We start from the raw sequence: 27,018 nt of genomic DNA on the forward strand, positions 1-27,018 counted from the left end.
CAGTAGAACGCAATTTATCTGGAGTCTGGGTCACTTAAAGGGCTGCCCTAGGAATTGGAGTCCTCTTTAGAGACATGAAAACAACCTGATCTTGGTGTCCTCTGGCTCTGATAAGACCTTAGCCAGATTTCAGTCAGCTGCTCTGGTTCTTCTTATGCCCTGGTTCACACCAGTAATCCATTCTATAGCAAACCAGTTTGATTTTCTTAATTTTTTTATTTCCCCACATTCTCCTCTGGAGTAAATTATGGCTCCCCCTGAACTTTTCACTCCCTTTTCATTTTATTTTGTGCTATCCTGTCATTCTTCTTGATTTGGTTTCTCCAATATCCTTCCTATTTCCTCCCTTTATTGAGTTCATATATTTTAAACTCCAAGTAACCTACTTATCCCTTGCTTCACTGAGTTAGTCCTTGATTGACATTACATTTGATGGTGATAGGAGAAGTGCACCCTCAGCAATGTGAAGACTGAAGACTAATGAGGTCACTGGGCATGAGAGAGGGCACTAATGATTAGACATTTATCTTGTGGGAATCAAGAATACTATTTCAGATATCATGTATACTAGTAGAATCTCAAGACGTATATACCATGTCTTTGTAAGGACACTTGAAGGTGTATTATACCATTTATATGTAAAGAGGAAGAAAATGAAAACCACAGGGTGAAAAAGTCCATTTGTTTCCCATCAGAAAAGAACATAGATGGAATAGGGTTCCAAATATATTCACTAAATCAAATCTTGTAGCAGTATTTTAGTTTCCTTTTCTCAGTAGCATTATCGCATGGCCTTATAGATCAGGAAACATTGAGGCTATACTTATTTTTTTCTCCTTTTTTGGCACCATTTTTTTTGTACTATATGTTTAGTAATTCAAAATAGTTCAACCAGCATCAAAGAATTTATCAGTAATGGACAGGACAACAGTTATTTGTCTTAAAGAACATTCAGTTTTCCAGATATGTGTCATAAATATCCCTCTTTCATATCAGATTGCACACTATCTTGGGGAGGGAGGTGAGGAGGAAGAGAGAGAAAAATTTAAAACTCAAAAGCTTATGGAAGTGATTGTTGATGATTCAAAATAAATTAATTAAACATTTAAAATAAATAAATGTGAAAAAAATCTCTCTTTCTTAGCCACGATATTCCACAACATATTTTTCCAAACTGTTAACAGTTTTATAAAGCAGGCAAATGTGAAATCTGTGCAAACTCACATTAATTTTCTCCTTTCATCTTGCTCATAGAAAAGTAGCCTTTAGGCCAGGAAGACCTGGGTTTTAAGTCCCTCCTCTGATAAACACTGGTTGTGATTCTGGGCAAATCACTTAATCTCTTAGTGCTCCAGTCTACTTTAAGACAAGATGCTTCAGGGGCAGCTAGGTGGCATAATGGATGGAGCACTGTTTTTCGAGTCAGGAGGACCTCAGTTCAAATGTGACCTCAGACACTTGACACTTACTAGCTGTGTGACCCTAGGCAAGTCACTTAATCCCATTGCCTAGCCAAAACAACAACAACAAAACAACAACTTTGTTTGGGGCAGCTAGGTGGCGCAGTGGATAGAGCACCGGCCTTGAAGTCAGGAGGACCTGAGTTCAAATGTGACCTCAGACCAAACACTTGATACTCACTAGCTGTGTAACCCTGGGCAAGTCACTTAACCCCATTGCCTTAACAAAAAACAAAAAACAAACAAACAAAAAAAGACAAGATGCTGCAAAGAAAGTGCCAAACTGCATCTTCTCTTTATCTAGGAGTTTCCTATACATAAAATCACAAGTCTAATTCCTATCCCAGTCCTATCATACTCATATAATTTGACGTTGGGGAAGTCACATCACCTCTCTTAGGTTTGGTTTACATATCCATAAAATAAAGAGTGTTTGACAAATGATCTCTTAATATTTTCTCTAGTGTTAACATTCTGTGATTCTTAAGACCCTTCATCCTCATGAAGTAAAGCACTACTTACCTATTGTAGTATTCTCAGCACTGTGCAGATTTGAATATCTCATAGTTGATCTAAATTTTGTAGGAATATTTCTGTAAAAAAAGTGGGAGTTTCTGATGCAACTTTGAAGCTATTGCTCTAGTTTTGGTTGTAGGACAATACTAACTTTTTTTGTTTTAATTGTAAAAATCAACATGAAGCCACTTAAATTTATTCAGGTATTCTTTGAACTTGTGTTTGAAAAGGTAACTCATTTTGTTGTTGAAGGCAACTCTTAAAACTGTGTGTAATAAAAATACACAGTGGAATGAAGGTGGTATTATATGTGGTGAATCTTCCTCCAACTGTACACAAAGATTTTCCTAATTCCCAAAGTGATTCCAGAGAAAAAAAGTGGCCTCCTCCTTTGGAAAATTACTTTTGAAGACTGGTAGCATGATTTTTTTTTTTTACCAAGTCAGTTATACAGATTCATTTATTAATCAATTGTTAAGAGGCTTTAAAAAGTTAAATGAATTGGTTAGCATTTTGTGACTTATTGTCTTTCTATTAATTTTAGGACAGTAGGAATTGACTGATTTCAGTGGATCTTGATAAAAAAAAATTGGCTATCAGTATATGCTTTGAGCTTGATTTGTGGTCCAGTGTAACACGTTGAAACAAAACAGCCAATTGTTTTCAAATCCTTATATTTTATGTAATTTTTAAAACACGTTTCAGCAAAATTTGAAATGTTAGCAAAGGTTACAACAGGTGTAGAGAATGATCTCAAGTGAGATCAGAAGTTCATAGAAACATCAGTTTATTTAATTAGCTCTAGTGAAAGAAAGTAATGTAATTTTTAAAGTCATTGTTCAGTGTTCATGTCTTACTTTTTTTTCCCCCATGGAAAATTTCCTACAGCAAATAACCTTTTTTCTACTCATTCTCCCTCTTATCCTTGTAAAGGTACACCATATCGTTTGCCTTGTTCAATGTTGTTTGTAGATATGGCACTTTAGATCCAGTCTTTCCCTCAAGGTATTTCAATAGTAGAACTTGACCGGGAAATATTCCATAGCTGTCTAAAATCCAAGCACTGATTGAGGTACATTGGTTCATGTGAATTGTGAACTAAAACAACAGGAACAGTGGTGATGTAATGTGGATAAACCTTGGATTTTATGATAGTATCTTTCTGAATTAATCTGAATTCAACTGGCAGACTGATTCGTTCACAACTCCGATGTGTATTTTAAACATTTCTAGGCATTTTAAACTTTAACCACAATACATACATCTTTTAGGAAGCCACTTGTGTCTTGTGGAGAACTTTTATGCAAGGAGACTGAAGCATTTGGAATTCTTGGTGAACCAAGGACCTAGACATGCACATACTTAGGAGCTGGTTATTAATTGGCCTAGTATGTGAAATATGATGTGAAACAAATGTGTGAATATTATGAGGGAAAGTATGCAGTCTCCTGTTGCTTCAGTGACTTTATAATATAATACACTTTTGACCCTTAACAGTTCCAGTAGTTTTAGTTTCCCCTAAGGTGCTCTAGATAAATTAACCCTGGAACAATTTTCCTTAATATAAAATGAAGTCATTTTCTTCTGAGGAACACTGAAATGATATAGGAGTACTTACTCTGGCACCCAACAGAGGGTGCTTTTCACTCAATAGGACTATGGTATACTACTGAAACTAGGTAATCTGAGGTGCAAATTTATGCTTTGACTTTTCCGAAATTATACAGCTAGAGATTGTAGATTGTTTAAAAATCTTATGTTTTTAGAAGAGTAAAAAAAAATTAAATATCTGAAATAGGAACTTAGAATGCAGTGATTAAAAACATTATTCTGAACTAGATATTCTTATATTTTTAAAAGTAGGAATAATTATCTTTAATTCTGAAGTGGAGAGGCTCTAATTTACTGTTAGTAGAATTATTTAGGATATGCCAAAGGCATATTAATCTCCAAGTTACTGCCTAATGTAATGCCTGCTGAGACCGATGTCATTTTGTGCGTTCCGCTTTTCACAGTTTGCTACTTTCAGATAACGTAGCCATTGAAACAACATCTCACAGGATTCACTTGAGCTCTGATTCTTTCTAACACACCTGACATCTCAAGCATCAATTTTGTAGCTATTTATGTTGTACTTCTCACTATAACAACTAAATTCTACATATAATATCACACACTGATCATTTTGCTAGTGGAGAGGTGTGAATAGCTCACCAGGATCATTTTGCTAGTGGAGAGGTGTGAATAGCTCACCAGGTGAATTTTGAAAATGTAGGTCATAGGTGAAAAACCATACTCCTTCCTGGCCCTGCGTACCTCGTTTAACCTCATTTCCTGCCTGGTCTGTGGCCATTCTGCTGGTGTGATTCAGGTACTCCCTCAATAAACAAATTCCACTCCCTCAATAAACAAATTCCAGTGCTAATACACTCATTTTCTTGTAGGCATTGTTCTATAGTTTGCAAAACACTTTCCCATTCATCCTTTCATTTGAATTTCACGAAAGTAACTGAGGATCAAAGTTAAAATGGATGTCAGAGGCCAGTTGGTTTAACTCATATCTAACCAAAAATCCCCTCCACAATTTTCCAGAGAAGTGTGTTTGTGATCCTATGATCCTGCCTTTGCCTCAAGATTTCAACAGAAAAACTAATATTGATATATGACATTTACACAGCACTTTAAAGTTTTCAAAGTGCCTTCTAAAACCCCATTATACAGTTGAGGAAACTGAGGCTTAGAGAGGTTAAGTGATGTGCTCATGGTCAAGCCATAGCTAGTAAGCATCAAGGCAGAATTTGAACTTGTAGTTTTCTGAATTCACTTGTCCGACCTCTGTCCACTAGAAAGGAAGGAAGGAAAAAAGGAGTGAATTTATCAAACACCTATTATGTGGCAGGCCTTTGGTTGAGCGCTTTACAAATGTATCTCATTTGATCCTTATAAAAACCTAGTGAGATAGGTGCTATTATGATGTTCATTTTATAGTTGAACAGAGGTGAAGTGACTTGGGGTTACATAGCTAGTAAGTGTCTGCATCAGGATTTGAACTCAGGTCTTCCTAATTCCAGGTCTGGTGATCTATTCTCTGTGCTACCTAGCTGCCCCTAACTCTTTTTTGGGTTCTCTCTTATAATCTGTGGCATAAATCCAAATAAGAAGAGCATTTTCCAAGCAAATTTGAAATAAAAGAGCCACATACTTTTTCCATTTATGAGTTGCCACATCATTCTATCCTAAAAATTTCCTACTTGAGATTTAGACATTGTTTAAACAGATCCCTGGTATCTGAACTGTTATATAAACTGTAGGACTAAGCTTGTGGTCCAGTAGGAGCAAAGCAGACTGCTACTCTGAATGCTGTTCAAATCATTATCTTTCCAAAGGTATGAAAGAATCTCTGTGGCTTATTCTTATTTTAAATAAAAAAGAATTGATTGGTTAAAGAATGAGTCTATACATGTTTCCAAGTATGGAATCAGTCAAAAAGTATTAAGCTTGTAAACTGTGACAGGCACTGTGCTAGCACCTGGGAATAAAAGTACAATGAATGAAACAATTCCTGCTTTCAAGGAGTTTAGATTTTAATGGGGGAGCAACAAGTATAGATACAAGTATATATGGCATATAGATGCATGCATATGGATGCATATGGATGTATAGCATATTTATAGTAAATAAATTTAAAGTACTAAAATAGTAAGGCAGCTACGTGGTGCAGTGGATAAAATGCCGTACCTGAAGTCAGGAAGATCTGAGTTCAAATCCAGCCTTGGACACTTACTAGCTGTGTAACCCTGAGCGAGTCATTTAACCCTGTTTGCCTCAGTTTCCTCATCTGTAAAATGAGCTAGAGAAGGAAAAGGTAAACCACTCTAGTGTCTTTGCTGAGAAACCCAAATGGGGTCACAGAGTCAGACACAACTGAATAACAATGAAAGTAAAATAGAAGACATACTGGGAGGGAAGGCACTATCAGTGAGGTTGGGAGGATCAGGGAAGACTTTATACAGAAGATAATATTTATGCTGTAATTTAACAAAAGAGAGAGATTCCATGATGCAGAAGTAAGGAGAAAGTTTTTTCCAGCTATGTGGGATGGCCAAAGAAAAATGTTTTTATTTAACATCATGGGTCGTGACAGGAACATTAGGCTGAACTGGTAGGCAGCATCCTGCAGTTCTAGTTCCTGTGCTGTTGTCGACAGTCTCTGTAACTTTGGGTGGATTATTTAATTTTTGTGAGCTTTATTTTCCTTTCTGTTAAATTGTGGTGGGTTGGTTGGACTAAACAAGTTATCAAGGCCTCTTTTGATTAGTGATTTCTAATTCTGTGATTGGCCATTCTCCCATCTTTACTGCCAATAATGGGGAAATTAATTTAAGAGAGAGCCTCAAGAGAGTAGACTGGAAGAAAAAGAGCAAGTAATGGAGGAAGAATCTAAGAGCATGATGACATGGCGCAAGAGTAGAGCCATGAGCACTAAAGGTTGGAGCAAGCTGAGGATGGTGAGAACAGCTAAGAATAGCAAAAGGAAATTTCTTGTTCATAGATATAACCATTTCTCTGAGTAGGTGTGAAATGATAAGAGAGGACAATAGAAATCAGAATTACTTATTTCTTGTGTTTCTGTTTCCTTGGTCAAGGAGTTTAATCTTTGAACTGGAATTAAAATGGCTAATGTCATGTTGAAATTCAGGATATATGTGTAGGGAGATTATAAGAGCGTACCTAGATACCGTTGATGACTTGGAATCACCAGACCCATATGATATACATCTCAGGGTATAAAACCAATTGGTACATGGGGAGTCATCTTTGGAATCCAATTCATGGAATACAGGAGAAGTCCTGCAATTAAAAGAGAAGGGAAAACATTGTTGTATCAGATTTTTTTTAAAGGAAAAAGTTTAGTCTTCACACTCTGGATAAGTAAGCTTGACCTTGATTTCTGGCAAAATTATAAAACATAATATGGTCAGGTATGATCAGTGAGTGACTAGAAAAAGAAACAGTAATTCCTAAGAGCTAGATCAAGAAAACATCAATCAAGATTAACTTCAGTTCCTTTTTTTTTTGACAGTTACTAGAATTTAATTAGATTTTAGCAAAACATTTGTTGAAGTATGTTATGTGTGGGTCAGAACATATTCGGAATATTATTTTCAGTGCTGGACATCACATTTTAGGAAGAATTGTTTTGTTGTTCATCCTTTGTTCTCAAAGAGGACCAATGGCATCATGGCGGATAAACCGAAGGGCATGTGATAAGAATGGTCAAATAGCTTTGAGGGCACATCACATGAGGGTTAGTTGAAGGATCTGGAGCTAACTAGCATAACAGAAAGTTTAGGAGGGACATAATATCTGCTCTCAAGTGTTTTGAAGGCCTGCTTTGTGGAAGAAGACTTAAATTTGTTTTGTTTAGCCTCAGGACAGCACTAAAAGCAATTGATAGAAGTCAAAGAAACAGATTGAGGCTCACTATAAGGAAAAGGCTCCATAAAGATTAGACTTATTCAAAAGTAACATATATTGTCTTGTGAGAGTAGTTAGTTTCCACTCTAGGAATTTTTAAGCAAAGACAAAAGATGCCCATTTGTCAGGCATAGTCTGGATTACATGACCTCAGGTCATTTCCAATTTTTAATTTCTTTGAGTTTTTGAAGAATGTCTTAGTAATTATGATTCTGGTAAAATCTGTTTTTTAAAGAATGAATTACCACAGGATATGTTTCAAAATTGTGTATTCTAATTTTTCTGTTGTTATTTTGGGGATGGTTTTTGATCAGTGCCTGGAGTGAAGATGAGGGTGGGATTATGCCTCAAGCTACTCATATTTAGTCCTTTTATTTTCTTCATAACACTCTGCAATAGGTGCTGAATTTTTGTAGTCAAAGCTGTTTGTGTGATAAAAAAAATTCCTCACATGTACTTCACCTGGGCCCCACATGTTTATGAGAATATCCATTTTAAATTCCAGACATTCCAAATCACAACTGATTACAGTTTATCCGTTTCACAGTGTTGCCATACATACCTCACAAAATACCAAAAACTATGTTGCACTATAGCCACTGTATTTTTGTACTATAAGTAACACACTGAGAAGTGACCTTGGAACATTATATTTTGAGCAACTTCTATGAGCGCAGTCTAGTGTCTTTTTCATTATGCTACACTAAAGAAAGTAGTATGGTATATCAGGGAGGGCTTTGGGATGGGAGCCATGTGAATTTGGAAAAGGCAGTGAATTTCTGTGGGCTCTCCTTGTCTTGATAAAATGTGGAGATCAGATGAGACAATTTCTATAATGTGGGGAGGCCATTTACCAAGTTCACCTACAGGCAGAAAAATCAATTGACACACATTTATTAAGCACGTGATATGTGCCAGGTACCATATTAGGTGTGAGGATCCAAACACAAAGATGAACTGGTCCCTGCCCTCAAGTAGTTTTGTTCTATCAGCTATCTAGGTCACGCTTTAAGGAAGGATTTAGTTTAACTCTTATATTTAGTCAGCATGCCTCTACTCTGTTGCACTCTATGTGAAGCTTCTGTCCTAGATGCCTAGTGATTGTTTCTTGTCTGTTTCTGTTGCCATCAGAAATGATAGTTTCTTTGTGAATGTGAATGAAAATACAGGTTACATATGTCTTATTTAATGTACATTTTTTCTTTATTGTGTGGGGGGAAAGGGGTTTTCTTGGGGATGTATGGGAAGGTACAGAAAGTATATGAAAGAATTCCTTGTTTAGATGGTCAATCCAAGACCAATAATAATATTTAGCCCTTATCTAGCTGTCTTCAATGGTAACATATATAACATTGGCAGCTATAGTAAATATAAATTAGGATGATTGATTTTCATTTTAAAATATACTCAAGATAAGGAGTAAATGGTTCAGTATTTTCTCTTCAGTCTTTGACTTTCTTTGTTATAAGAATGAAATGTTTAACATTCTTTCAATCTGATGAGTACTGGCAGAAATGTTTCCTAAAGGAAACCTATATTGAGTGGGCTCAGTAAAAATGGATTTCAATAACCCTAATTAATTTTATTTAAAATAAATAGCCTTTATATATTTCATATTAAGAAATCTTTGGGTAGTAATGAAATGCCAATATAGTATTTAGTTTCTTACTTGGATTATTTTAAATTTGACATTTTATATCAAGTAACTTCATAGGATGGGGACTGTAGCACAGACCTCATGGATACCATAACCTAGGAATATAACAAGATAGCCCATACTTGGAAAAATATCTGAGATTCCCTAACAAAAGACACAACTGAACAGTTTAGGGTTAAAGGGGGTAGACTGTTATTAGAAAGGCTTTTACAATCCGTGGAATTGACTTTATTGTGGGTATTGGGCTATAGAAAGTGAAGCCTTTTCCATTGAGAAACAAAGGTACTCTTTTGTAATGACAGTTTGAGGTCTTATGAAAACTGTTCAGTTTTTTTTCCCTAAGGAATCTTTCCAGTTTTAAAATTAGAAATATAAGAAATTGTCAGTTTTTATCAGCTAATGGTTCCTTTGTTTCCTGAAGGACAGTGGGAATTGCTACTGCAAAGGACTAATCTTTGTATTGAGATTGCAAAATGCATACCTAAAGAGACAAGCTTCATATCTGGACTTCTTAAGAAACTGTGCCAGGCAGAGATTTCTGTCATTGAGCTTGAACAAAATTGCAATTCACCACATAGATGTTTGTTCTTCTGAGCTGACTAAAGATAAGAGCATCCTGTCTTCTCTGGACAACAGTGCATTCTTGACATTTCTGATACAGTTTTGCAAGTATTTTCCCATCTACAGTTTTTAATTTATCTTTAAAGATTAATAAAGTTAAAAAAGCAGGCAAAAATACCATGTTTTAAAAATGTTGTATTAGAAATAACAAGCAGTTTTTGTTTCTTGATCAGCGTTATGTTCATCTTTCTAAAATAATCTGGCCTCAGAAATCACCTTCCACTGATTATTAGCATATGCTGGAAGAAACTAGTAGCAGCCTATTGATACAATAGTGCTTTTGACAGGATCTAAATTTTTTTTTCTGTATAGATGAAGAAATAGTGTTGACTTATCTGCAAAAATAATGCCTTGTTCATCCTCACTTATGTGTTTGTTTCATTTGATACCCCAGATCTTGAGATTACTATCTGTTTGACAGAGTTTAATCTGTAATGACTATGTCAGATTTAGTAAATACTAAAGGCTTTATGTTTCCAAGTAATTATAACAACCAACAATAGAGGAAATTATAGGGAAGATTAAAGAAGGAGAATATAAGTATTGTTGGATATATTGATGGGGCATCTTCAGATAAAGCATAGGTACATATAACAGCTATATTCAAATTGGGGGCATCAGTTCTAGTGCAATTCTAGTAAGTACAAATTTTGACTTGTAAGAATTTAATGAAATCATAAAAATAGGCATTTGCATACATCAAATATTTAACATATACATTCACATTTTTCCTTTGGTTTCTATTCTGTAGTTATAATAGCTGCTTTGGTAGGTGCCATATCCTTTAATGCTGAATGATAGGAAATTTCAGTATACTAAAATTCATTTTGCCTTAATGAACATTTTTTTCCTGGAGTACTTTGTCTAAATTCCTTCTTTCCACTTGTGTATATGTGATACCTCCTCCCTTCACAAAATATGAAGTTATTAAGCAGCTCTGTGGCACAGGGTGGAATCACTGAGCTTGGTGTCAGGAAGACCTGAGTCTGAGTTGTGCCCCAGATACCATAAGTGTGTTACCAAACACAAGTCACTCTCAGCCTCAGTTTCTTCATCTGTAAAATGGAGATAACAACTATTTCAAAAGGTTGTTGTGAGGATCGATTATGCTAACATGTAAAATGTTTTGTAATCTTAATGTTGTATAATGCTTGCTGTATTTGGCTATGATCATGGAGCATGAATGATTTAAAAAATGTATCTCCAGCACCTAGCAGGATGCTTTGTTCATTGGTGTTTAATCAGTGCTCTTAAAAAAATGAAAATTAGTGTTTAAATAGATGTGCTATTGGTTCTTCGGTCTTCTTTCACTCTCTACTTTCCTCCCTCCTTGTTTCCTTCCTTTGCTATTGAACTGTCTAAATATGAGTCTTTTTTAATTTAAAGTAATCATATACTGTCATGTATCAGAATTGCTAAAATTTGCATTAAAAAGGAAATAAGTGTAATGTAGTAGAAATAGTGTTGATATTGGAATCTTAAGACCTGGATTTGAATCCTAGTTTTGTCCCTTACTGTGTTTGTAACGTTGGACAAGTAACTTTACTCTGTCTTTATTTTCTCATCTGTAAAATGAAGGTGTTGAATTTGATGACCTCTAAGATACCTTTTGCTTCTTTGGTCTGTGATTCAATATTAGCATTAGTAGAATTAAGTGAAAAATATCCTTTTCTAACTAGACATGGAAAGGTTCAAATCTCCCCCCCCCACCTCATTTGTCTTCTATAAAATGGTAAGAGAATATCCCTGTAACTTTAGCTTTGGCCTTTTATATATGATTTTTAATGAAATTCAGATATCTATATTTATATATACACACATTTATGTACTTGAGACTGGTTGCTGCTATGGCAATGCACATTTCTTAAATTAAAAAAAAAGTATAATTATATAGAATCCAGTTCACTTTATAGATGGATGGAATTTCTTTTAAAGAGAAATGTAAATCTCTCCTATGTAGCCAAAGTTTTGCTTCCTATTTGTTTCCCACTTATAAAAAATGTGAGTTGTTTTGCTAATAAAATTCCTATAGTGTTCACAGTTTTTAATACTGTCCTTGGTCTTTCTCTTGACTTTGAGAGAAGTATAGAATCTTAGAAAGTTACATGTAAGTCTGTGATGCTGAGGAAGCTGTTTGCACAGGGCTGATTTACTCTAGAGAAAGATTTTCTTTTTCATATGCTGGCTTTAAAATGCCAAAACATTTCAAAAATGCTCAATACATTTCATTGCAAAGCCCTGCTTGAATAATTAGGATCCCTAATATGATAAAAGTTTGAATTTCTCTGAAGGTTAGGGCTCTTTGTAATTCTGGATTGTTTTTATATACATTTTACTGTGGTCTAGATGTTACCAAATGTTATGGAAATTAGATGGAGTTTCTGAAGTCAGGTTGCCTGCTTCAGCTGCATCGCCAATCTTTTTACATTTTTTTTTATACAAATAAACAGTGATTCAGTGGTCTCCCGAACGCTGCCTCTCCGCCCTAAGTCCAAGACTTCTCTGATTGGTATGATAGAATTTTGTGATTGGCATGATGTCACCACCACTTACTTTGTTGCTCTTCTGTGGCTTGAGCCTTTAAGTACCTCCCCCTGAAATAGTTCTTGCTTACTCAGAAGAGACCAATGGTAAACGTGAAAAGATGATTAAAAAGTTAAGTCATGATAAGTGATTGAGAGGGCTGAGAGGTCAGGCACCTACGAAGGAGAGCTTGGAAAGAATAATACTCAGCACGAATGGGATAGTAGCAGATGTTGCCTAAAGAATGAAAAAGGGCGTTTCTTTAAGCTCACTGTTGGGAGGCTGCCTGCCGGGTTCGTACTGCTTGCTGTAAGAAGCCAGAAGAGAGCTGAAAGGCTTAGCCTTCACGCTGGATGCTACTTGTGCCGGAGTTCCTCTTGCTCGGGTGCCTTTTCTACCTTCTTTGCTACAGCTGCCGTTCAAAATGACGGTGAAACCAGGAGCAGCTTATTAGCTACAGAATGTGGAGAAGTGTAGCATCTAAACTGGATGGGAATTATGCTGTGCCTTAGAGGAAAAAACAAAACCACTTGTTTTTCAGCTCTGCAGCTGTCTTAGGTGAAAAAGCCTTCTCAAGGAGAATACTTCGAATAAGGATCTTTTCCAAGAGTCCGTTTTTGAAAGGAATGATTATCATCTTGTTACACAGCAACCTTTTTTGCTTTGAAGTTTGCTGCTTGATTGTACTGTCCTGGGTGCCCAGAAAGCTGCATTTTTCTTTGGAAGTTCTGAATACACCACAAAGAAGCTGACTATGGGAAAGAAGAAAAACTGCCCTTTGAGTCAAGGTTATTTATAGCTACTGCCAAAAAACAAAAGTAAAAGACATTTTTATTTTTCTTACAACAATAGATTTAACTTATTTTTCCTGAAGATTTGTTCTGTGCCTTGATCTGAACTGTACACAGCTACTGTGTTTTTCTTTTAAGTGTCGGAGCCATGTCTTATTTATAAAGGAGATGGAAGTTTTCAAGCCATTTAAATGGATTACAGTTAATCAGACCTCTACAGGAGCTAATCCACAGCCTGCTATGATGCTTATTCATTTGGAGGGTTAAGCAGGATCTCTCAGATGCAGATTTTGACCTAAAACAGAAATGGACTGGCTGTGGAATGTTCTGAGTATTTGAGCCACTGTTTGTTTATGTCAGTGAGTATGTGTGTGTGTATATGTGTGTGTGTGTGTGACTGTGTGTATGTGTGTGACTTTGATTTGGGGGTGGGAATTTCTGTTTTTGATGCACTTTATATCTTAAAATAACTGTAAGAAAAAGTAAGCAGGTAATATAGTTGCATTTACGCTGATGCACTGCTGATGACCTCAAACACCTCATAAATTATGACATGTATAATGTGCATACATGGGTGTCCTTTTGGTAAAGTAGTTCAGTTGATAAGTGCAATTTTAAAAACACTTACGCTTTACCTTACTTCTCATTTTCTGGATTACAAGCCACGTTCTATATTTTAAATATCTCCAAAATGGGGAAGCCACTCAGCAGACCAGACTGTTTACGTCAGAATCCACCATGTGTTGGGAAGGGTGAAGAGGAGGAGGATCTAAATATTGAGGACTGTTATGTCCCACAGAGGTCAATCTATGATACTGTCAGGCTGAATGAACAGATCGACTCTGGGTCTAAAGGTAGCTTGTCTTCCAGGCATTTTACGGACCGGACCTTACCCTACAGTCACAGAACACTGGATGTTGGTTCTTTGTGCTCTAATGGTGCCCCAACTTCTTCCAGTGCATTTGAGCTTAGAGGTCGGGAAGCTAACAAGTTAGATGAAAAAATGATCTTCGATGGGCTCAAACTAAACAGTGATATTATCCGTACCACAGCATTACCCAAGGCAAAATCTCACACAGAAAAGAAAGAGAATAGGCGCTCCTGGAGAATGTTTGTCCCACCCAGTTTTACAGATTATGCAAACAAGAGTGAAAACTCATTTGTTGATTCTGCTGACTTGTCAAGTATCACTAAAGCAAGCAAGTGCAGATGGGGCACTAATTCTCTAACATCTGAAGAAGATGACTCTGGTTTATGCAGCCCTCCAGCAGAGAGGGAAGAGAAACAGGACATTTTGACTGGGACCCAAAGTCAAGTCAGAAGCTTGTCCTCAGCAGAAGAGATCCATGTAATAGAACAGTACAGACCTTTTATTTCTGTTAATTCTAACAGTGAACAAAAAATCCCGTTGCTTTCCTGTAGTAGTGACCATATAGATGAAAACCACAAATTGATTTTGCATGTTGTTCCTCAAGTAGAAACAACAGAATTAAGTGAGCCACAGAAATGTGAAAAGCACCAGAGAGAGATCCAAGGTGAATATTGCCAGGTACAGAATGGTCTGAAGGAGAGTGTCATGAGGCAAGACACACTGTTTCTGCCAAGAAGTGGAGAGGGCAACCATGATTCTGACCATAGAGAAGGGGAAAAGATGTGTGAGGTTTGTGAATCAGGGGGACCACAGGCTTTAGACTCCCAGTTCACGGATGTGATGATGAATAATGTGGATTGTGGCAGCACAACTCTATTAGAAAATGTGATACTCTGTGATTTAGAAAAGTCTGATACACCTCCAGAAGAATTTGAGGTGCAGCTTTCTGATCAGGATATGGAGTCAGACCGCCCAAAGTCTTCTTCAGAATGTACTCCTGTGAGAAATAAAGCAGTCTCTTGGAAAATAAGCACAAACTCAGAGACTTTGGTGTCTATATGCAATGGCTTTCCATCAGTTCAGGTAATTAATTGAAATGTGAAACTCAGAATTGCTGGCCCCAGGCCCAAGAAAGTTTGTTGTTTTGCCCTCATCAGAGTGCCACCTATTTCTCTGATAAATAACCATCAAATTCAGCATTTTGTTGGGGGTGGAGGAGAAAGTATTTTAACAAGATATTGCAAGATGCTAGAAAACTGATAAGTTGGTCATTCTAACAAATTAATTAGGGGCAATTTTTGACAGTGGTGGATTATTCCCAGCTGTTTAGGGCTGTGCTATTGATTGTCCAGATGGTGCCTGCTTTCCTTTTTTGAGTGCTTCCACTGTGAATTTATGTTCACATGAAGCTTTTACACAAATTGTGGCTACAGGCACTACCATTCAAGGGCAGTTATACTGAATTTATTCAGCTTAAACAGTCTGAGTCATAAATTTCCGTATTGTGGTGGTAGACAAGGTACAGTACACAAATTAAAGAATTGTTCCCTTTTACTGACTTTTTTCTCACAAGCTGTGCATCAGAATGTGGATTTCTAAGCTTCTATTTTACAAACAGCATCTCCTCAGTTTTTAAGAGTGGTGAGTGAAGTTAGAAAGTAAAGAGTGCAGCTTTGTAATAAGTAGAGGTTGTTTGTGGAGTCTGTAATTTTTGTCCTCCTACTCAGATGGGAGTTTAGCTATTTTGGTATTTTTCACTAAGCTCTTCTGGTAAACTTTGCCTCAGAGATCATTTTAATTTATTTTAAGCTTCTCTTTGTAAAGTTTTTGGGTTAGATTGGAGAAGGAAACCTTGTCATCTTTGGTATCATGTTACCACAGAACGATAAGGACTCTGGACAATATTAGGAGAGTTCTTGTTAGTACTGTGAAATGATAGTCCTGAAGCAATGCCAGGTGCTTTTCCTAGTAGGGTAGGAGAGGAGGGATGAGACTGCTAGCTAGCAAGAGGAGAGTTTTAAGGGCTCTGTGAACTTTTTCTGCAGATGTTTTGCCACCTTTTTTTTTTGTGGTAATTGAGCTCTTAGCATTAAGACTTTGCAGCATTTTCTCCTTTAATGTTTGGTGCCATTTAGTGATAACTCAGGAAGAGGACAAAGACTCCAAAAGTTGCTTAGTTCCCCAGCTAAATGTACCCTTAAAGTCTATTTCTTTAGAGCTAGGATCAGAGCTTTTCTCTCCTACAGAGGGGGAAAAAATAGAACTTTGCCCTAATCATACAGAGCTCTGGGGTCAAGAGTTTGGTAGTCTTTCCATTCTTCTTTGTTTTTTGTGGAGTTCTTACCCTTAACTAGATCTGTTACTAGCAGTTTTGATTTAAATAATATTTCAGCAAAAAATAGAATCACAGTATCAAATTCTACCTTTCCTTCCTTGCTCCAAGTTTCTACCAACTGCTTGTATTTTTTATAACCCTTTCTTTCCGATGCCAACTCCTCTCACCTTCTCCCCCTCCCTACATGTTTTTCTTTGATTTCATGCAAGTGATTTTTATATTCAGTTTAATAATATTGAAATATAAGATATTTTAATGTAAAATAATTTAAAGGTTATTGTGGAGATTTCAAGTTGAATTTGGATCCTAGGGAGTGCAAGTCAGATATGGCCCTAAGCTCATAAGCACTAATTTTATCCCCTCTATATTTTTCAAAGTTATTTTCCAGCCTCCAGTAATGTTTTGCTTCACTACTACACTAATATTTGCTCTGATAGTTCCTCTAACATTTCTTTGTATGGTCTATGGAACTGACTAATCTATACTCTGACATTTTTATATACTGTTTGTCATTATATAAATGTATTTGTCTCTGAAACCTAGACTTGCCAAAGTTTGTCTTAATTTTTAGTGCAAAAATTTTTTTCAAGCAAATATTTTCCTTTTGTCATCTTCTGAACCAGTGAATAATTTTTGTCCTCTGTTTGTTATATTAAAGGCATTTTAAAAAATGCCTTTAATATCTACATAGCCTATATCTAGATCATCTAGATGTTGACATAGCTATATAAGCTGTTTGCCTCATCTTCCTCATCTGTAAAATAGGAAAAATAATAGCATGTACTTCCCACAGTTGTTATGAGGATAATGATATTTGTAAAGCACTTTGCAAACTATGAAGCACTATATAAATTTTAGCTATTAATATAAATCTATCTAATGTAACTTTTTTCATATTATGTTACAGGATGAGGAAGAATTGGTAGCACATACAAGACACCACAGAAGTCTTAGTGCAGTTTTAAACTTTAATAAGCTTTTGGAATATTTCGTATATAAGTCTGTCTCCTCTGTCTTCTGTGCTACTCCCTATCTCCTCCTAGCACCTTCTCCCCCTCCCCCCCCAGAGATAAGGGGAAATACAAAGTTTTGTGGATCCAGGAGCAGTAGGGACATCCTGATGGTAAAGAAAAGTGTTGGTAAAAGCAGTGGGTGTCAGTGTGCCTGGCTGATTTGCTTACCCAAATGTAGACTACAATTTCAGATAGAGAAATGAGTATAGATTGAAGTAAATTGGCCAATCTACTGTAATTTACCTGTAGGTCAGTATCTTTGGGGTCTGTCTCTGTCTCTTTCTGTTTCTGTCTCTGTCTCCATCTCTGTCTCTTTGTGTCTCTGTCTCTGTCTCTGTCTCTCTCTTGCGCATGCATGCACACACACAGACACACACAGAGTTTTGTTTTATTCAGATCATTCCAGCCTACCTTTCTTTGTCTTTTTTTTTTGCCAGCTTAGTGGAATACATTATCTGTGTGATGATATGCAAGTCACTAAAACCTCTATTGAGCCTCAGTTTATTCATCTGCAAAATGGGGAGAATATCTGTCCTATGTACCTCACATGGTTGACTATGACGCTTAAATGCAAATGTATTTGGCTGTTGGGGCAGCCATATGCTGAATCTTGTGACTGACCTCAGAATCTTATCTGGCTCCTCTCCTTCAATTTGGTCTCCAATTTCTGTTGAAAGTCATTTTTGGCCATGGTTAAGGAGTTGTATTTAACGAATCTTAAATTTCATTTTTGTGACTCTTCGTGACTCTGTTTGGGGGTTTCCTTTGCAAAGATACTGGAGTGATTTGTCATTTCCTTCTCTAGCTCATTTTACAAATGAGGAAACTGAGGCAGACAGGGTTAAATGACTTGCATGGAGTCACACAGCTAGTTAATGTCTGAGGCTGGATTTGAACTCAGGTCTTCCAGACTCCAGGCTTGGTGCTCTGTCCACTGCACCATCTAGCTGTCCTAGGTGCACCTTTTGTCAGAACTCTCCACAATGACCTGTCCATCTTTAGTAACCCTCAACTACACAGCTTATAGTTTCATTGAACTAAACAAGCCGTTCTGCCATGACAAGACAGTGTTGAGGGGGAGGTAGGATTTTATTTGTGCTAACTTTTTAAAAGTCATTTTGGTGCCCCTTCCTAGAGTTCAACTTTTAATAATTTTTTCCCTCTGAACAAGTCACTATTCTGTTTTTCAGTCATTTAATTCTACTTAAAGAATCATAGGTCTAGAGGTTTTCCCAAAGTCATACAGATGGTGTTGTCCAGTTCCTTTAAAGATTGACTGGTTGTGTAATACCAAGTATCCTTCACTCTCTGGAAAACTTGCAGCACAAGCCTAATGGTGTGGTAAAAAGAAATAATAATATTTTTTTCCTTTACAGTGAATTACTCACTCTCTCTCTCTCTCTCTCTCTCTCTCTCTCTCTCTCTCTCTCTCTCTCTCTCTCTCTCTCACACACACACACACACACATACACACACACATTTAATTTTCCCAAGTTGTTCTGGTAGTACAATCATCTTACATTTAATTCAGCTTTCATGCATTTAATTGGTTTTGTGTGAATGGGTTGTTATTTGCATTAGTGGAAGGAATATACACATTGATGGGATCTTTAGACAGTTAATATTATAATTGTGGTTTTTTTAGCACTTAAAAAAGGATGAAAACAAATGTATATGCATTGCAATGTGTACTGTTAATGTTGTATCCACAGGCTTTCCAAAAAGAGGAGATTGAACCTTTACAGGTTAAACAACAAGAGGTCAATTGGTTGGGTCAAGGCCTTATTCAGAGTGCTGCAAAAAGTACTAGTACTGAGAACCTGGAGCATGATCTTGAAGATGTTAATGCACGGTGGAAGACCCTTAATAAGAAGGTAGTTTTATTATTTCTTTATTTAGATTCTTAATAATAAGACAATGTTCCCTTTTATAGGAATTTTTGAAAAATCTTAATACCTTAGTTTTTATTTCACTTATATTTATGGTAACTATAAGAAAGCAGAGACACAGTGTTCATTAGTGCATAAAGTCAGGAAAACCTGGGTCCAGATTTAACCTCTGACATAAAATGCTTGTGACTTTGGGCAAGTCATTTAACCTCTTTTGGTTTCAGACAACTCTCTAGGATTATAAATTTGAGAGCATTGGGCTCTACATATGCAGAAGAAGTTCCCCCACCATTGAAATCACGGCTCCTTAGTTTATTAACATATGAAATAGCTTCAGGATTAGGTAATCCAAGTCCTGATAAACTATCAAATTATATAACTTGTTTCTTTTTATTCCCAAGAAATCACCAAATTCAAGCCTTATTTGACAAGTTATAGGTGTCGCCAATATTATTCTAGAAATTATTCTCTGGAAATCCCTAAGATAATTTACACTGCTGTCATAGCTATAAGAAAAACAACAATAATAAAACTTTCTGTACAGTGACATCTGTGTGTAAAAGAGGCAGCTAGTTCACTGGAGAACAGACATGCCAAAAAACTTAATTCTAGGTGGAATTTTCTTCTAATAGCTTATACAATCTACTTTTAATCCTCACCAGGACTTGCAACTATCATAAAATTGGTCTAATTTTTCTTCCCATTATTTCTTTCTGAAATGCACTGACCAGTTTTTAAAAATATAATTAGAATCTACTATGAGATTTTAAATATATCTAAAATTAAAATACATAAATTTTAACTTAAAATATATTTCAAATATAGGTTTAAAATATAAATACATTTTAAATATATACATTCAAAATACAGATTTAAATTAAAAATAAAACATTTTCAGTGGCCATTTCAGATATAAAAGCAAATTAGTGAATTTTTTCTCTTAGAGATAAAATGGCTTCAGAAGGAAAGGCCAGAGACTAGTGATATCTGGTTGCTTGGGAACCCTATTGGATATCTTTCCAAAAAAAGAACTATTTTATTCGTGTAAGATAATGCTGCTACATTGTAGTTTTCTTAAGACTTTTGTTTACTTAGAAATCCATGTTTCCTTGTGATAATTAAGATGTGATATTGCTGACAATGTAACAAAAATCATTCTTCTTCAGTGCCTCTAGAATATCTGAATATTTGCTTACTATGAAATTATTTAGAATTCCTAAGTTCTTAATTTAAATATCTAATTTCTTTACATCTTAATTTTTGTTAGATATTTGAATATTGCAAATGTATTACATTATAAGATTTCGTTTACCAACCTTGAAAAATGATTTTTCATACCAAAATAAATGCTCCTCTTTCAAACACCAACAAAAATCAGAGACAAATGAAAAAAAAAGTATGTGAAAAGTGATAGAAGATGAAAAGTCCTGTGTTTTCCACAAAATAAAGAAATACATGATTGACCCTCTTGCCCTGCTTAGGTTGCTGAGCGAGCCGCTCAGCTTCAGGAAGCTCTGCTCCACTGTGGGAGGTTCCAAGATGCTCTGGAATCTCTGCTTAGTTGGCTAGTTGATACTGAAGATCTTGTAGCCAATCAGAAACCTCCATCTGCTGAGTTCAAGGTGGTGAAGGCTCAGATACAAGAGCAAAAAGTAAGTAATCATTTTTTAATTTCCTTTTTCTTTTTCTGTTTCAACAGTGAGAGTAGATTTTGAAATATGTATGCCCTATGTTGGTATTTGCATACTGTTTTCTGTCTGAGACCTAGAGTAATGTAATAGTTAATATGTGGATGAGATGCCCCTTCATCAATTTTACATTGTGTTTCTTTTACTTCCCTTGATAGAATGTAAAGTCCCTGAGAGCAGGAAGTGTTTGATTTTTGTCTTTGTATCCCTAGTTCAAAACACAATGCCAGGCACATAATAGGTGATTCATAATTGCTTGTAGATAATTGATTGAATTGAAAAATACTACAAATGTTTAGCCTAGAGAAGAAAAGAAAAAAACTAAAGGGAACACAACTATGAAGTATTTGAAGGGCTAATATATGGAAAAGGAATTAGACTTATTTCTGTTTGGTCCCAGAGTGTAATCAACCAGTCAACAAATATTTATTAAGTGTCTGCTCTGTGCCAAACATTATGTGAGGTACTAGGGATATGGCAAAAATAAAACAGGGTCTTTCCTCAAAGAACTTTGATTCTTTATTGGAAATGGCTTATTCACAGGTAAGCTATAGCAGATATATGCAATAAATGGAAAATAATTTGGAAAGTGAGCACTAGCAACCAGGCAGGGGGGAAAACAGGAACCCTCTTAAATCTGGGATTCGGCCATTCTCAGAATGTATCATAAAATTCTCAAAAGAAAAATAGATTTTGATGCATTGCTTTATAGTAAGGCAAATATCATGCAGCATTTTTGTGGGTTAAGGGAAGATGAGCAATAACTGTGTTTCACAGTTTCCTGAGGGATTAGTACTATAATCATGGCATATGTGAATCTTCACCAGAAAAATTGATCTTGATATACTAAGGATTTTTACAACTTTTGATTAAATATCTTGCTGCAATTGCTTCCTTAAAATAGGGTTGAATTAGCTAGGCACATTTTCTAGAAACAGAGTAATTGGTCCTTCAGGACTCTTCCACAATTTTTGCCTGGTGATATAGTATTCTCTATAGCATATATTACTACATGGGGCCAGGGATTTAAGTCACTTGATCTAATCCCTTTCTGTGAAAAGAAATTTTAATTAAAAAAAAAACCCAGTATGTTCGGAATTCATCTTTTGGAGAGATATCACAACTAAATACTCTTAGTAGCAAAGATTAATGAAACAGAATGACCTAGGTATATTGGGGTACCTCTTTCTGTCTAATTAAACCATTATCACTTATTTTACTTACTTGAATTTGAGTTCCCTACCAGCTGTAATAAGGATTCACCTTGAAGGTCCCTTGCATGATTTAAATAATATCAAGTCTTAGCCTAAGCATAGCACGTGAAAACAGTATGCATGATTCATCTGTATAACCTCTTCAACTTTGCTAAGTCCTTCCTCTTGAACCACATCGGTCACAAGTTCCACCAGATAATTGCCTTTAATGCATTTTCTCTAGGGGCTATAAGCATTCCCCTTCCTACCTCATTTTGACCTCTTTTTATAATGTGACATTTTAAGAGACTTGCTTTCTTTTCTTCCTTTTTTTTGGGGAGGGGCAGGCAGTACGGTGAATAGAGCACTAGGCATAAAGTCAAGAAGACTTGAGTTCAGATATAGCCTTAGATACTTAGCTGTTTGACTTGAGCAAGTCACTTAACTTTGGTTTACCTCAGTTTCCTCATCTATAAAATGGGAATAATGATTGTACCTACTTCCCAGGGTTGTTGTGAGGATCAAATGAGGTAATATTTGTGAAACACATAGCATAGTACACTCTGGCATATAGTAGCTACTATGTAAATGTTAGCTATTATTAGTGTTGGTGGTAGTAGTAGTAGTAGAGCATTTAGCATAGTAATTGGCACATAGTAGGTACCTCATAGGTCAGCTAGTCTAATCTACTGCTACCTGAACAGGTATGTACTTTACATTATCGCTGATAAGTGGTCATTCCTGAATCAGAATCTGCTTTATAATATTCCTGACAAGTATGTCTCCTCTTGAAGATCTCTAGTGAAGGGAGAAACCTACTATCAGTTGATTACTATATCAACAAGCAATTATTAAACACTATATGTCAAGGACTGTGCTATATGCTAGAGGGTACAAAGAAAGAGCAAAAGTGGCTCCAACCCTCAAGGAACTTATTATATTCTAATGGGGGAGACAACAGGTAAATAATGAGGTACGTACACATAGAGTAGATGGAAGGTAACATTAGAGGTGGAGATGCTAGCAGCCAAGAGGTAGGGAAGGTTCTTTTGGAGACAGAGGCTTTTGAGATGAGTCTTGAAGGAAGGTACAGATTCTAAGATGAAAAGATGAGAAGAGAGAGCATTCCAAGTATGGGAACAGCCAATGCAAAGGCTTGGAGAACTAGAGATAGAGCATCCTGTGTGAGGGACAACAAGGAGGTCATTATGGCTGGACCATAAATTTGGGTGGTTGGGGAGTAAAGTATGAGTAGACTTAAGAGGACTGGTAGGATCCAGGTTGGAAATTCTAAAAAGAGGGAAGTCCAGTGGCATTTGTTGATCTGGGGCAAGAGCTCAAAAGACATACTAGGGCTGGTTATATAGATATGTGACTCATTTATGTTGGGATGACAATGAAACTCATGCAGAGAGGGAAGAGAAAGCCTAGGACAGAGACTTGGGGGACACTCATGCTTAGTGGGCAAGACATGGGTGAAGATTCTAACAAAAAAGAATAGGGACCGGTGAGACAAGTAGGAAGAGAGCCAAGAGAATGGTGTTTAAAAAAAAAGCCTAGAGTTGAGGGCGTACAGGAAAAGGCGGTCAACAATATGAAATGCAGATAGGCCAAGAAGGATGAGGATTGAGAAAAAGCAATTAAATCTGTTGTTTATTAGCTCATTGGTAACTTTAGAGAGAGTAGTTTCAGTGGAATGATGAGGTTGGAAATGTGATTGTATAGGTTTTAGAAGAGAATGAGAGGAAAGGAGGTGAAGCCCTTACAAAGAATTTACAGGGGGAAGAGTTATGGGGTGATGTCTTGGAGGGCATGGTAAGATCTTTTTAATCTTTTTTTTTTTAAAGGGGGCTTTTTTCATTAGAGGGCTGGGAGAGCCTTGGATGTGTTTATGGGCACATAGGAAGGAGCTAGGAAGGACCAGTAGATAGTGAGTGATTCATGCATGTGAAAGAGTGGATGATAATGGGAGAGGTCTCCTTAAGAAGATCAAAGGCAAGGGTCAACCTCTATGAGATAGAGGTTGGCCTTGACAAGGAGAAGAGGCATCTCTTCATCAAAGACCCATATGGGGAATGGTGCCAGAGAGATATGAGTAGAAAAGAAAGGCAAAAGAGGGACTTCATGGTGAATGGCCTTAGGATTTTTGGTGAAATATGAGGAGAGATCCTCAGTTGAGTTGGTAGAAGAGGGGAGTGGGTACTTTGGGAGCTAGAGGAAAGAAGAGAATGTCTGGAATAACCACTGTAGTGAATGGGATGGAGAGACAATTTTGAAGGAGTAGAAGCATCACCTTTCTGCATTGACATTTATATAACAAACTTGTAGTGGACAAGCCAGTGTGATTTTGTAACTTACTCCAGCTCTGTTCAGCAGCACACAGATAGAGGAATAAAGGGGTAGAAAGGTGAGGATAATTGTTATTTGGGTTTTGGCATGGCATGATGAACAATAGGATAATGGAACAAGGGATCCAAGGTTAGAGGATAAAGTTGAACTAGTTCACCAAGGGAATGAAATTGGAAAGGGAAGAGAGTGGAGCATGGGAAAGTTCTGCGAGGTTGGAGGGATTGGAGGTTATGATGAGGATGAAGAATAGAATTAGGGAAGAGATGAAATACTAAAAGAAAGTAAAGGGAATTCAGAGGTCTTCAACATGGAAGTGGAAAACTTGTAGTTGGATAGCAACAATCAAGGCTGTGGAGAGAGAGAGAGAGAGAGAGAGAGAGAGAGAGAGAGAGAGAGAGAGAGAGAGAGAGAGAGAGAGAGAGAGAGAGAGAGAGAGAGAGAATGAGAATGAGAATGAGAATGAATGTCTAAAGGAAGAGAGTTTTCTGAGTAATGGAAACAGAGGAGAGTCCAGAAGTGGCAAGAAAGTCTTCTGAATTTGCCCCCTGGGACTAGTGCTTCAGAGAGTATGAGAGAAAGTTCAGCCAGTACTGGAAAAAGTGCCAGGGAATGCAGTATCATTTGGGAGGAGCCACGTCCAAATTTGTGCTAGAAGATGGAAGAAATGAAAAAATAAGATTTAAAATGAAGGAAAATTTGTTAAAAAATAGAGTGGGAACTGGTTATAGATTAAGTTGAATGGGTGCACTACTAATTTTTTAATAAGTTAAGAACTTATTGTTTCCTGAATGCCACTTAGCAAAGAATTTGAGTTTTGCTGAAGCTTAGCCCAAAAATCAGAGGATTTAAAGATGGCAGGGATTTAGAGGTAATTTGGTCCAGTCTCCTAATTTTTATAGATAAGAGAACTGGGTGACAGGTTGTTAAATGACTTATTCAAGGTCACATAGCTAATAAGTGGTGGAACTGAGATTTGAACAAAGGACCTATGACTCCAAACCCAGCACTTTTCCATGGTACCAGCCTAGATACTGGTCAGAGATCATGTTAAAAAGAACCAAGTATTTTTGATTTCAGTATCACAAGCATAAAATAATAATTTTCTAATATTCAGAACATTACAGCTTCTTAACAGCCAGATTCTGATTTTTCCCCACTTTCAAAAAATTCAGAAACCATATATAGAATCCTCTATACTTTTTTTAAGTCAAAAGTCAATGGAGAATAGTTTAGTGAAATAATTTATCAACATATAAGTCAACCGTGAATTTTTATTCTTTTATCTACAATGTATTAAAAATAATGTTAGCCTTGAAAATAGCCCTCTTCCTTCCCTTTTCTCTGTCCTCTGTAAAATATAAGATAAAAAATAACAATCATTTGGGATATAGTTTCCTTTTTATCTCTGTAGCACAGTGTTGATAGTTGTTTTCTGGTTATTTAGTTATTTAATTGCTTTGCCCTAAGCTTCTCCAGAGATTGTTGGATGACCGAAAGCCTACTATTGAAGGAATCAAGATAGAAGGGGAAAAAATTGCAGCAACAGCAGAACCAGCAGATAAAGTAAAGATTTTGAAACAGCTGAGCCTCTTGGACAGTAGATGGGATGCATTGCTTAATAAGGCTGAAACAAGGTATTTGGAACTATTTTAGTATGTTTGAGTTAATAGTGATGTTAATAATAAAAACTATGCCATTTTTGATTTGTGTTTTTATTTAGATACTTAAGTATTTTATCTATTTACCTTATTCTTTTCAGTAATCTAAGGAATGATAGTCCTCCAAAATGTATTCTTCCCCCCCCCCCCCATTATTCCATATTTCCTCCTTATTATTTCAGGTAATGTTGAAGCCTCATAACCATCAGAAAAGCTCTAGTCTTCTAAGCTATAGAAAGCCATCTCCTTTCCTGGGGGTGATGAACTTTGGGAGGGGGGTCCAGGGAGGTGAGAGATATTCTTGATTTGATCTTAGAATTTTGGGGAGGTTACATGAAGCTTTCTCCAGAAGACTTTTTCTTTCTATTCTTTTAAAAAAATCCTTTGGAAATGTCAAAGAATCCCTTCTCTTCCTCCATAGTTAGTTGATCTCTAGGATGAAAGCCACTTCTCTAGCTTGGCATTTAGTTAGGGGGAGCAATGCTAGAGCTAAAATCCTCAAGAATTTGTAGGGTGAGGGATCTGTGTTGAGCTCCATTTTTCCTGAAATGGGAATACAGCTATGATCCTCCGCTGCTAGATAGAAGGTTTGGAAGGTTGAGAAAAGGACTGTATACAAAATCCTTTCTTCACCAAATCTCTCTTTTGTAGGGAAGATAGATATTCTTATTATCTCCATTTTTCTTATGGGGAAAGTGAAGCCTAGAGTGGTGAAATAGCTAACCCAAGGTCATATAACTGGTGAATATCAGAGTTAGGACCTTAATCCAGCATTTTTTCTTTTATGTAACATTTCCTCTCTACTCCCAACAGGTTCTACTTTAGTCATAGAGGCAGCCACAGGCAATCAGAAAACTGAAAATACTCCCATTTAGATGAAGTCATTCGAACTATTTGTGGAGGAGGAAGGGGAAAGTGATTGCAATAGTGAAAAATGGAAGCATCCTTTAAACTTCTAACTTCTCTTTTAGACCTC

At 36.4% G+C, this 27,018-nt stretch overlaps 1 protein-coding gene across 1 annotated transcript in view; it reads left to right on the forward strand.

Annotated features, from left to right (window-relative positions):
- DST (dystonin) overlaps positions 1–27,018 on the forward strand; it is a 423,773-nt gene that overhangs the window by 303,191 nt on the left and 93,564 nt on the right. Inside the window, 3 exon segments of the mRNA XM_078155307.1 lie at positions 18,978–19,139; positions 20,636–20,806; positions 25,852–26,018. Of these exon segments, the coding sequence (XP_078011433.1) occupies positions 18,978–19,139; positions 20,636–20,806; positions 25,852–26,018 (500 nt within the window).

The sequence above is a fragment of the Phascolarctos cinereus genome, unplaced genomic scaffold (assembly GCF_003287225.1).
Source record: "Phascolarctos cinereus isolate Bilbo 61053 unplaced genomic scaffold, phaCin_HiC Scaffold_5;HRSCAF=322, whole genome shotgun sequence".
NCBI classification, from domain to species: Eukaryota; Metazoa; Chordata; class Mammalia; order Diprotodontia; family Phascolarctidae; genus Phascolarctos; species Phascolarctos cinereus.